This window comes from Vitis vinifera, chromosome 4 (assembly GCF_030704535.1).
Source record: "Vitis vinifera cultivar Pinot Noir 40024 chromosome 4, ASM3070453v1".
In the NCBI taxonomy this organism is placed as follows: Eukaryota; Viridiplantae; Streptophyta; class Magnoliopsida; order Vitales; family Vitaceae; genus Vitis; species Vitis vinifera.
This window is the reverse complement of record NC_081808.1, coordinates 18607590-18620985: the sequence shown is the minus strand read 5'-3', so window position 1 is coordinate 18620985 and position 13396 is coordinate 18607590. Positions and strand designations below refer to the sequence as shown.

Here is a 13396-nt window from a genome sequence, read left to right as displayed (position 1 = left end):
TTTCTTTCCTTCAACTTTTGCTCTCTATTTTCTTTTCTTTACATTTTCCTTCAAAATTTTCAATAACCAAACATCCCCTCAAAAATGTTCTACCAACGTATGATCAACTAATTTTTTTCTTCTAAATAAAAAGTGGAATACCATGGAATGAACTATGAATAGGAGGTTAGAACTCATTTCAAAATGTTTTCAAAAACAATTTTCAAAGTTAATTTTTGAAAACAATTCTTAACCCTAACTTAATTACTTGTAGGAATAATTTTTTTTTAATAACCCAAATACCAAAAACAATTTTCTTGATTTATAGTTATATATAATAAAATAATTCTCAAAGTATTCCCCATATTTTCAATTATTTTTCATAATACCATTTAGAAAAACATAAAAACACCTTAAAATTCTAAAAATTCACAAAAAAAGGGTTTTAGGGAGAATAAAAAAACCTTGTTAAATATATTTCCTAAATTAGGAAACCATTTTCAATTCTAGAGAACAAAACTGTGTTTAGAAATATTTCCAAACAAACCCTAGATTTTCTAGGTTATTTTTCCTTTTCCCTAAACATGTGAACAAGAAATTTGATACCTCCATATTTTCCATTCTCCTTCATTTTAAAATTTCCAGTCCAACACGAAAAATCTACCTAAAAGATCTATAATTTCAATCCAATCCTAGAATTCCACAACCAAGAAAAGAATTTCTTTACGTTTCCACAAACCCCCATCACTACAAATACCAGAGATTCAAGCCCAAAACTTTCACCTCACTGAAGAAAAGCTGAGAAGCCCAGTTCCAGTAGCTTAAGTCTGATGAATTCCCGGCAAAAACACACCTGTTTCTTCATCTTCATTGCGGTTGCCATCATCGCTTTCAGTCAAGCAGCTGCAGTTGGGGCTGTCAGGGTTCAACCAAAGGAGGATTTCGCAAGGGTGAATCACTTGGCTGTTTATCCATCTGCGGAGTATGCCAAGGTCAGAACCAGTGTAACCACCATGGCCAGCTGGCTTGGCCGATTGTCAACGGGGCCGAGTTCGCAAGGCCCTGGACACTAGCTAGGTCACAGAAATAAAAGACCCTTCAAATCATATAAGAATTTGAAGAAAGAATAGCAAATGTAACCGAAATCCATATGCTAGTTAAAAGCCTAAAATAATGTCCATGTTTGTATCAGAATGAAGTTCTTATCTGCTAATGTCATGCATAAAAGCTTATGGAACTATATGCATGTGATCCTGGAAAACTAATCCAACGATAGCAGGAAAAACAAGAATCCGGCAATTGCAAAAACCATATATTCATCTCAAACTTATTACAACAATACAGAGATACAAACAGGTTCCTCCATTTACAGAAGCTCAATACAGCAATCATATATCTATATATGTATGGCGATATGGCGACAACAAATAACACAAGTTTCTGACAGATTTATTAGCAAAAAACACCGACCTCAAACCCACATCCCATGGCCATTTTCCCTTTCTTTCTTTTTTTTAATTCTTTTCTTTTCCTCTTCTCCTCTGTCTCAAAATTGTTCTACTTTTCCCAGCAAACACGAAGCACCTGGTTGAAAAGTCTGTACATAAAGCAATCAAGCACACATAGTCGAAGCATAAGACCAGCCAGACCAGACTCTCTGATGGTATCTAAGGTGGAAGATCTTGAACCTTGAACATCTCAGCCTCATAGTCTATGAAACAGCCCTCAATGCATTTCCTTGTTTGGCTTCATATCCAAGCTTTCCGGGTCGACTCTGAAATGGAAGGGAAACAATTTTTAGCACCTCCATGATTGAATAAAAAGATTTTGAGTGAAGATACAGAGGACAGCAAAATAATATTAGATGCCATAGAATTTGTTTCAAAACCATCAGCAAGTTCAAGACCAGAAACTATAAATGAAACTAGGGGTATTTACTCAGAATTATCACATACAAATTCTGAATGGCATAATTTGGAGTCTGTTTGGAAACGGTTTATGAAAATAGTTTTTTGTTCTTTGAAATATTGAACAGTTTTCTAACTTAAAAACACTTGTAACAAGTCTTAGACTGAAACCAGTTTTTTTAAGAATTTGTTCTGAAAATATACTGTTTTGTAATCATGTTAACACAAAACTATCATATCTGCACAAGTTTTAGCACTGCTAATTTTCATATAAGAATTGAAATTTCTCGAAAGATAAGCTAAGTTATACTAAGTGAAGGGGTGTGATATAATCTAATAGACTAATCGTGAAACAAAAAGTTTAACACATTCATACAAACCATCACATTCCCATGAGTTGAAGCATTAATAAGTTCCAGGTCAACCTAAATTCTGATTAAAACAAAAGCCAAAGTAGTTCCAAAAAGGGGCATGATATGAACTAATTGATGGAAACAAAAGATCATCATACTGACACCAAACAATCAGACTCCATGAATTTTATTTTGCACCAAACAATCACAGTCCATCAATTTTGTTTTACTAAATTTCATTATCAGATCAATACTCCCAACAACACCCCACAACCCCCCACAACACCATAATAAACAAATTAATTAAATAAAATAAAACCTAAATTGAACTAAAGGGAGGCATGATAAGAACCAAAAACAAAAAATTCAGCATGTTCATGAAGAATCATGACTGTTTGACATATCGATACAAATTTCCCACCAAATAAGTTAAATTATACTAAAAAGGCATGGCAGGAACAACACAAATTCACACAAAACCATCACATTCCCCTGAGTTCCAACATTGTGAAGTTCCATTCGTTAATTGAAACTCTTCAATAACAATAAGCTAAACTACACTACAATGAATTAAACCCACTGCAATGAGGGGGGGAAAGGATTGACAAAAACTACCAAATTCCCACAAATCAAAATTCTCCTAAACAATAAGCTAGCCCATAAAAAGATGTAATTAAATTTACAAAAACCATCACTTTCCCAAAAGCTTCCTATCAAAATTCTTCAAAAACAACAAGCTAAATCATACTTAGAAAAGGAGCATGACTTGAACTTAACTGCAAAGCAAAAAAGAATCCCCAAAATTACACTGGATCATCACATTCCCACAAATTTCCGCACAGATAAGTTTCAATCATCAACCAAAAATCTCGGAAAACCCAATAAGAAACCCCAATGGCACTTAAAAAAAGCGATGACTTGAACTAAAAAATAAAATAAATAAAAAGACACACACCAAATTTACAATGAACCATCACATTACCATGAATTTCAGCATTCTAAGTTCCAAAATAGATCAAAATTGTATAAAGAAGCTAAATTATACTAAAAAAAATTGGACAATTAAATGAACAAAATTCATCAAATGTATACAGAATTACGACAATTTAGATCAAAATTTTCCAAAAGAAAAGCCGAAAAATATGATAATCGAACCTGAGAAAGCTCCGAATTCACAATTCTGCCGTCTCTGAACACGAGCTGGGGCGGCGAATCCGTGACCTCAGTGCAATCTGGCGGAGACTCAAACAGAGAAAGAGAAAATTGCTTGTAAATTACGCCAACGTCAAAATAAATCAACCCCGAACTCGGAATATCAACTCGAATCCCCTTCACTGGAAACCACAAAAACAACTCCTGCGCCGACACGCCGGACATGCCCCCGATCTGGCCGTAGGAGAGAGTGCCGGTGACGTTGTAGTCGTAGTGGAGCTGGTTCTCGAACTTGGCATTACAAGCGCAGCGGAGGAGAAGCTCGAACCGACCGGAGGTGGCGTCAAGGGAGAAATTGAGGACATTGGTGGGTAGCAGCCCGATGGGGAGGCCATTGTGGCGGAGGGCATCGTGGACGGAGACGGAGGATGCCGCAGCGAAGGAGCAGATTGAAAGGAGGAAAGAGAGGGCGAGAAAATACAGGAAAGTGATGGAAAGTGAGTAGTTGATGACAGCCATTTGCAGTAGAACGTGGGTTTTAAGGTGAGAAATTGGGAGAATTTATTAGGGTTGGGGTTTGAGAGGGTGAGAATTTATTAGGGCTAGGGTTTGAGAGAGAGAAAGGCGGACATGTTGTTCGGTTTGTTAGCAACGGGCAATGCTGTCCCCCCTCTCTCTCTCTCTATCTCTCTCTCTCTCTCTATATATATATATTTTAACCTTTCATATTGATAGGGTAACTCAAAATATAAGCATATAATTAAATATATATTTGTATAAACTTTTAAATAATATGTTGGAGTATTTCCAATTTGTTTATATATTTATCATATAAATTTTTTCTCTTAATTTTTTAAGAAATCTTTGAAAAAAATTAAAGAATAAATTGAAAAACAAGTGAAAGTGGAGATGGTAAGAAATGACAAATCTAATACTTTCTTTTAATCTCCCTTGAATAGATTTAAAATAAAATTATGGTTTAAGAATATGAAAAAAAAAATGATAAAATATTGGATATAAGGCAAAGAATGTACCATTTTTAAAGAGTTAGAATGTGGACTCTTATATCTTTAAATCAATTTCTTAGAAATTTTAAAAATAAATTCTAAATTTAATAACATCTTCCACATAAAATGAAATTTAATATAAAAATAAAATTAGGAATTTTTTTATTGGTTAGGTTAAATTTTTTAAAATCTTAATAATAATAACATTTTTAAAGATAAGACTCATGTTTTTTTACTTTAGTTAAAAGTCGAAATGAAAATTATAATTTTTAAAGAATAATTTAATATCATAAAAAATTTGTTAAATATAAAATAACTTTTTAAATAGGAAAAAAAATAAACATTTGACAAGAAACAACATTTTTGTAACTTATATACCAAACTCTTTTATAAGTCATAAGTATTTTAAATAAAATTTACCAAACAAGTATAGAAATTCTTACTAAGATTTTTTTTTTAAAACAAAAAATTATTTTCTTAAAAATTGATGTAAATAGGGTCTTAATATTTCAAAAGAGATGTTTTAAAATGTTATTACCATTCACCTTTTCTTTCATATCGAGGAAAAAAAGCCTCTTTTATCAAAATATACATAATAAATCTCATTTATTGTATCCGATTATATTCGATTGTATTTTTATATCTTAATTTCCTTTATTTATACCCTTATTTAATAACTTATATTTTATCACACACATTTAATAATTTGTATTTAGAGTTGACAGGTACTGTTTCGATATAGACAAAAAAAAAAAAAAAAAAGACCTATTTTGCACTTTTTTTTTTTTTTAATTCAACAATGCTATGATGGTCCCAACACATAAGAAAAAGGTTTATTTTTAAAACATAAGAATTTATCACCTTCCAAATAAATGAGGAAAATCATAATCATGCTTTGCCCCGCAACCCCCACATAATGTTTTGGAAATGGCTATTGTCTCAACACCTACCCAACATATCCACTTGCCCATGCCTCCCAAAGGGGAAGATTTTCCTTAATATATCAGCAATCACCCCTCACAAAAGCGGTCCATACCCTAATAAAAATTCACGCATTCCACTCATATCATATCATTCAAAGCCTAGCCCCGATCCAAATATTTAAAATAAAAATAAAAAATTAACTCCATTATGAAATTAACATTTAAAAAAAAAAAACACCTAAAAATCCCTCAAATTGATTCATAAGGAAAATAAAAATAAAAGTATATTTGATAGTAATTCTAAAAAATGTTTTTAATCTTTCTAACATTTTATTGATAAAAATTTTCAAGTGTTAAAAATATTAAAAATGCTTCCTAAAATCACCGAGTCAGTTCTAAATTCTCAAAAAACTGTTTTTCAATGTAAAATTTATAAAGCATATTTTAAAGTTGGAAAACATTTTTTCCTCTCTCTAGAATAAAAAAAATATTTCCAAAAACTGTTTCAAACAAACCCTAAATTCCAACTTTCGGATGTTGTTGGAAACCAAATGATACTTTGGGGTTAATCTTAGGAATCAAGTTGGATATCAATCACCATTAGATATGAAACAATTGGGCACTCAATTATTAAATACTAGTTTAGGTTAAGCATCATCCAGATACCGAAAAAAGGAAAGGAAAAAAATTGAAAAAAAAAAAAAAGGTTCCCAATGGGGTCAAGGATTCATCTAAGCCAATATTCTCATGTCCATTCTATACCTACTATCTCATAAAGCAAAACATTCTAACCACAATAAAACAAAGCCGCATCTCACACTATTACCACTATAAGCATCTGCCTTCGGCTCCTCTCCTCTCCTCTCGGCCAACAACTTGCCTACCCAACTGCCAGACCTTCAAGGCTCGATCGCAAAAAGAGGCTGTAAAGTGACCAAAAGGGGAGGTTAAAACATGAGATAACCCCAGAAAAGCAAATAGAAATTGAATAAACCGTCTGTATTTTTTTTTTTTTTTTTTTTTTTTTTATTTATTTTTTTTTTTTTTTTATAACCGTGGATGTCCGGGCCAGCTTACGCGCACCTCGACTAATCCCACGGGGTCCTGAAGTTAACGACCGGGTAAATCTCCAGTGGCCCTGAGGGGACTCGAACTGGTGACCATTGGGGAGCAAACCCAAGGCCTGACCAACTGAGCTACCCCTCAGGGTTAAATAAACCGTCTGTGTTTTTGTGCACGATATATTTAATGTTTGTCTATAGAAAAAAGGCAGATATAAATAGAAGTAGTCAAGTTGGGATATCCGGGAAAACTCACAGTGTCAATGCTGACAGACTTGCCGTCATCTGCAAGGATCTCGACTATTGTTCCTGATTGATCAGCCTGGGGAAAAGAGTACATAAAATTGTAAATTAGCTACTGCAAATCAAATTTCTGAAAGGAAATTAGGTGATGATGGTCTAAATAGTAGAATGTTACAAACCAGAATGGTTTTTCTTTTACCTTTATGAGAAAGAGAAAGAAAGAGATAAGCACGCCCTAGCCAACTAGGAATTAACATAATTTAGGTTGAGCACAACTTAGTTTATCATAATCTATGAACAGTTTTAACTTCTTTCCCAGTTTTATGAGGAATTTTTTTTTTTTTGCTCTGCTGAATAGAGCTTGGAACCGGTACCTCCTCAATCCCATCCCAACCTTTTGTCACCTGAGCAGGCCACAGGTATAGTTTTAGTTGATTATCACTTCCAGAACACACCTAATCTTCCAGTTTGTTTCTCGCGAATGTTCAGCTAAAAAAGTTCAATTTAGAACTTACATAATTATGAGAACAAGATTGCATTCCATCAGCTTCCAGGACTAAGTGATGATCGAGGGCTTCAGATTTATTTTACCTATTACTTCCACTGGTAAAGAAGAGACTTTTATGCTACAAATTTGTAAAAACAGAAATAGAATAGTCGTGTGTCTGTTTGGATACACTTCCTATTTTTTGTTTTTAAAATTGCAAACTTCTATAAAGAAGTAAAATATCTTATCACAAACAGTATAAATTTACCTTATATCTTTAAAAATTATTTTCAAAAATTTTAAAATTTGAGATAATAAAATTTTGTTGATACCTCAATTTTTTAAGCAGTATTTAAAATAGTTACTTTTTAAGTGTAAGCCTCTTGAAGAGTTTTTATATCTTACATAAAAAACAAGAAATTTTTTTTTTATAAAAAAAAACAGAAAACAGAAAGTGTATCCAAAATTTAAAAGAGAAGACAACAATCTACTTCTCAATCACTACTCCAAACAGAAACAATCAAATTCTAAGAATTTTGAACTTCAGACTTGACAGAGCTCCAACTCTATTTGTTTCATCATGGCACTGATTTATCGACTCTTAATTTCTTTTTGAAGGCCCAAAATCTAACTCCATTTACATTCAGTCCTTATTCAGTTCTGGAGGTGAATCTCTTAGAATTTTAACTGTCAAGTTATTGTTATTATTTGAGTTTTTACCCTTATGAGAGTGACTTTTGAGGCCTAAAGATCTATCTTCCAATCTAGATAATAGCTCATTACTTTGTTGCCACTTGAGTCCCAAGCCCAACTTTAGGCATGGACTTCCTACAGAAAAGTTCACTCTTCACCTCATAGGATTGCAGATAACGATTTATATTCCACAAACCAAAGGGAGATCAATGCATAATTCTAGATCAAGTTAACATATCATCTGGTAAAAATAAACATTCAAGAAAGCAAATCTACTCGACCAGGCAAGAATTAACAAACTTCTGTTGAATAAAGCAAAGATTATCTTGTATAGAAGTAAAACTTTAAATGTGGACTGTTGCAGCACATAATTAGATGGAGAAGAGAAGAAAAGAAAAGCCTTACTTCTATCTCATTCATCAATTTCATGGCCTCAATGATGCACAAGACTTTTCCTTTCTGTACTTTGTCCCCAACCTAAAATGAGAAAGGTCCTCATGTAAGCTGAATAAAAAAGTACTGCTGGATTAAATGGCCTATACCAATCATCCTGAAATGATTATTAAGATTGAACTAAATCACTAGCTAGAGAAGAATCACCTTCACAAATGGCGGTTCATTGGGTCCTGGGCTTCGGTAGAATGTGCCTGCCATGGGGCTTTTAAGACGTGGGTGCGATGAATTGGTTGACTTGGCAGCAGGTGCAGAAGGTACTGTTGTTGGGGCTGAAGAAGCTGGGGCAGAAGGTGCAGGAACAGCTGCAGGTGGGCCTACTGGTGCAACTGCTGCTGGGGGAGGGGAATGCATCATAACAACAGGAGCAGCTGATGGTGGTTGGGGCAAGGCCTCCTTTTTACGAATTATTAGTTCACAGTCAAGCTGTTTCATCTGCAACTCCACAATATCTCTCGAATCAACAAGCCTGCAAAACAGAAAAACACGATTTGCTCTGACCATGTTTGGGAATAACTGTCAAATAGGCTACAAGGAGTAACAAATTGAGCTTGCTTACTTCACAAGACTTGCAACTTGAGTAATGAACTCAGAGATTGATTCCTCAGAAGCCAAAGCCGCAGGCGAAGGTTTGTTTGATGACTTAACATCCTTTGCTTCCACTGCTGGTGCATCTGATTTGGGTGGTGTAGGTGATTCATCGACAACCTTGAATGCAACAGATGGCTTGAAAAGCATGCCCAGTAAGGAACAGAAATTTGAAAACAGATCCTCTAATGAAAACCATTGAAAGAACCCTACCTCATTCAACTGGGCTTTCACCACGGGGGAACGTATCAATCTAGACTGCAAACCCTACAATGTGGACATCAATTCCACTACCACATGTCAAAAGAAGAGCTCTATTGTCCTCAATTAAAAAAGGAAAAAAGAAAAAAATGTGACTAATTTCGCAAATACGCATAAAATAATATGTAAAATTTCATTGCAAAGCACAAATTCCCAAACCAACTAAGAAAGGAAAAATAGTTATGCTATTCAACATGGGCAATCATCCAATAAGACAAGCATCTCTAACAAAGGCTCAAAGAAACTTAATGAACAAATCTCATAGTTGAACAAGAGTGTAAAAAATGAAACTAACTATGAGAAATAAAGGCTTTGTTTGGTAACTGTTTTTTAAAACAATTCTTAAAAACAATTTTTAAGAATGGTTTTTAAAAACTATTATTTGATGTTTTGTTAAAAACAAACAAGAGAGTGTTCAATGACACAGAACGATCCGACCAAGCTTTAAAACTCTCTTTTTTGTACACTTTTGTGAATTGGGGTAGGGTGTATTTAGAGGATCATTCTTTATTCATGATTGATTTTATAGAGTGACTTTTGTCTAGTTAGGTGAAAGGTTTTTGTCTTTCTTTTTGCCTAGCTCTTGGGTGTTGTTTGTATACTTTGTGTACTTTTTTCGTCGCTTCTAGGCTTTACTAATACAAACTCTTATTTACCTATCAAAAAAAAATTTTCTTAAAAACAAATATCAGTTTGAGAACTTGAAATGTTTTTAACCTATTTTTTTTATTTTTAAATATGTTTTAAAAATAATTTTTATATATATTATTTTATTTTTAATCATTCTCAATATTTGAATAATTATTTTTTTAAAACAACCTTTAGAAAACAAGTGAAATCAACTAAAAAATGTTATATGAAAACACTTTGTTTTCTATTTTTAAGAACAATAAATTGTTTTTTGTTTTCTAGTTTTGAAATGAGTTTTCTTACTTTTTTTGTTCTGAAAAACTAAAAACTGTTTTAAAAAATAGTTACCAAACAAATCCTAAATATCTAGACAAAGATATTTTGGTTCCAATGGGCAATGCAACCAAGTCATACATTCTAATCCAAATCCATTTCATACTAGTCAATCCCTACAACTTTTTATTCGCTTCCAACAATTACAAGGGAATTTCTCAAGTGCAAGCTAATGCCTAGTTGCTTCATCTCCCTAATCTCCTCCACCATAAGCATAAGTCAAACTAATATCCTAAATCAGCTTATGTCCACTTTTGATAGCTACTAAAAGATCCAAGTAGTTGATAAATACTAAAATAGAGGAAAATGTTTTTTGGTTATTGTTAACACTAGGATCTGTACTGCCAGATGTCAAAAGGGGATGAAATAGAAGGTTGAGTTAAACCAAAAGTCTCTAAGCTGCATTACATAGCAAGAATCACCAATGCAAAGTTGAAGCTTTACAAGGTCCTGAATCATTTATCATTTGTAAGCTTAAGGATCAATGTGTCATTGTTGCAACTAACACTCTGTGACATACTCTTGAAAGGCAACTGTAAGAGACATTGATGCATATACAGATGTGCCAACACTCCATCTTTCATCAGTAGCAAAAGGAGTACACTCTTACTACTGTCAAGGAGTTAAGGTTAAGTAAGGGTCTGTTCAAGTTTGCTCATACAGTGGGCTTGTACTCTTGATGGTATTCATCAAGCCATACCCAACTTGCTGGAGTTGAGTGCATTTCACTGGAAAGGGTATACTGATAACATTAAAAAAGGATGTTGCCAATGCTAATAAAAAAAGACACCTCTTTTGTCCAAAGAGATTTCCACAGAAATTGTTTGGACCTTTAGGTGCCAAGTCCTGTATTTTTGAAGTGTTTGGACCTTTAGTTGCCAAGTCTTGGAGTTTATTTTTAATTTTTATATTTAAATAGCTGTTTTTTATAGGCTTGTTCATGTCACTCTAGCAATGACAGGGTTTTGTGTCTTTGAGGATTTCCTTTAAACCAATTCTAATCTATGGTTATAATTAGTTTGGTTCAAGGGCTAGAAGTAGGGCTCATCCATTCTGTGGTGCTTTATTATTATCTATTCAGGCATTTGGTCACTAAAATAAATATTCTGTGATGGAAGCTCTTTATGGGCAAAAGCTTAGCTTAAAAAAATAACTGATCTGGGAAGCATCAATGCACCTTCCCTGAATGAGATCATAGTTTAACTAATGATGTGTTATCTTTTAGGGTTTTATAACCCATAAAGAGCACATTTAGATTTTTGCAATGGTTGGACTAGTTTGGTTCAAGGGCTAGGATCAATTGGTATTGCGATTTTACAGTTTCTGAACAGCTAATTGATCATCCCTTCCAAAGTCAGTGAACCTTCAACAGAGCTTTTACCGCTTAAAGATTTGTTTGAAGAGTGTAATTGCTTAGTTTCTTGTTCTTTCTATCAACATCTTGTAATTATACACTGATTTTCCATTTTGAAGCCAAAACTAAGCACTAGAACATGCTCATAAACCATATCACTTCCACAAAGTCCTTCTCTAGTAGCTCCTAGTCATCCCTAAACTATTCTACAGCGAAACCTACCCAGACCCTTCATGTGGGCTGAATTTTGAATGTCACGCATCAAAACTATTCTGAGAAGATGGTATATTTCTCATTTGGAGAATAACTCATTTCTTACTGCTTTCCACAAACGATTCCAAGCTTGGGAAAAGTAAGGTGGTTTAGGTTGTGAAGAAAAAACATTTGATACACAATTGCCGATTTTTGGTTAAACCTTCATGAAAAAAATTAGAAGTCCTGACAATTTTAATTCTGCCGTGAACGTTAATAAATTTGATTTCAGAACTGAATTTGGTTTACTCCATTTGCATCTTTCACATGCAAATACAACAAACAAGACACATCATCAGCACCTAACCTTTTCTTAAAAGTGTACACAACAGAACAGTCAACACAAAAATTGAACACCAATCCCAACAAAAAAGAATACTGCAAAAGTTCCAAATAGAACAAGCCATGAAATTCAAATAAAACTCCATTCAATTACGAAAAATGCACAAAAGGAAAATAAGAAAGAAGAAGAAGAAAACAAAACAATTTCTGGATCATAGATTTTCCCTTGCTTGAAATCCAAACAAACAAAAATTTCAATGTTCTGTGCTAAATGCAAATAAGGTGAACATAAACATAAGATTCATGAGTCTTGCATAAATATAGATATATAAGTTTTCTTTCCCCCAATTTACGCAGCAAGCAAACAGACAAAACAAAATATTCAGAAAAAAGGAAGATGATTTTGCAGAAATCACTCGTCAAGACAAAAACGAAACTTCAGTTTGGCTGAAGAGGAAATAGCGAAAAGAAAAAGAAAACACAGAAAAAAAAAATAGAAGCAAAAATTGTATAAACACCAAATTAAAAAAGAAAAAAAAAAGGGAACTTTCAGAACATAAAAGTTTGCCTTTCGTCAATTTACCAAGCAAACAAACATACCAGAAAAAACATTAGCAAAGAACGATCTCATAGAAACAAACCATCCGCTTGGATGCCGAGAAAGTATAGGGAAGAGAAAAATAATAAAACAAACAAACAGACTGAAAATTTGACTGCTGAGGTCCAAATCCAAGGCAAATTTCTTTCCCTCTCATTTCTATTTCGCCACACTTCTTTGGAAATCAAACACGAAGGAAAAAACAAAGGCGAAAACCCGAATCATAAGTGATATTCGAACTCTCAGCCCGAATCCACGTCAAATATTATTTCCCTTTCGTTCCTTCTCCGCCGCGCTTTCTCAAAAAGCAAACAGAAAACAAAGCCAAAAAAAGATCCAAATCCTGAGCGAAACTCGAATCCTAAGCTCCAAATCCAAAAACAATTCAACTGTCTTCCCCTTTCCTCTCCTTACATTCCCTCAGAAAAACCAAACACACGTTTTCACGAGAAGCAGAGACGAAGAGAGACAGAAATCCATATCTCACCTTGGCAGAGAATCGGAGACCAGGCTTACGAGGGAAAAACACTCTGGAGCGAGAGCAGCGCGAGTGGGGGTAAGCGAGCACGGCGGGCGCGGCGGCGGTGTGATTGGCGGCCTTGGTGACAGCAGAGGCAGTGGCAGTGGGAACAGAGGACGCCATTGCTGAGCTTGAAGAAGCTGGTTGGATAGCGAGCAAATGAGAGAAATCTGGGATTTAAAAAGAAGAAAGTTGGAGAGAGAAGGAGAAAGAGCTGGTTTTGGTGAATCCGTCTGGGCGATGCGAAGACACAGAACACGCACTTGAGGCTCGATGAAACCGAAGAGGGGGAGGCGAGTACAGATAAAAGGTGTCTACTC

The 13396-nt window shown here is 34.2% G+C and overlaps 2 protein-coding genes across 3 annotated transcripts; both read right to left on the bottom strand.

Annotated features, from left to right (window-relative positions):
- Window positions 1–1278: 1278 nt before the first annotated feature.
- LOC100244442 (uncharacterized) lies at window positions 1279–4105 on the bottom strand. The gene is made up of 2 exons (XM_002276868.4): window positions 3395–4105; window positions 1279–1753 (listed from the first exon to the last, which is right to left on the bottom strand). Exons 1-2 carry the CDS (start codon window positions 3908–3910, stop codon window positions 1691–1693), a joined length of 579 nt encoding a protein of 192 aa, XP_002276904.1. The 5' UTR covers window positions 3911–4105; the 3' UTR covers window positions 1279–1690.
- A 1823-nt stretch (window positions 4106–5928) lies between these two features.
- On the bottom strand, window positions 5929–13396 carry LOC100266760 (biotin carboxyl carrier protein of acetyl-CoA carboxylase, chloroplastic). 2 transcript variants are annotated; one of them, XM_002276919.5, is made up of 7 exons: window positions 13044–13396; window positions 9060–9113; window positions 8818–8984; window positions 8406–8727; window positions 8211–8282; window positions 6639–6704; window positions 5929–6244 (listed from the first exon to the last, which is right to left on the bottom strand). In XM_002276919.5, the coding sequence occupies exons 1-7, from the start codon at window positions 13197–13199 to the stop codon at window positions 6221–6223; spliced, it is 861 nt and encodes a 286-aa protein (XP_002276955.2). In that variant the 5' UTR covers window positions 13200–13396; the 3' UTR covers window positions 5929–6220. The 2 variants fall into 2 exon arrangements, with proteins under 2 accessions (XP_002276955.2, XP_010649227.1); XM_010650925.3 differs by having other exon boundaries at window positions 8818–8966.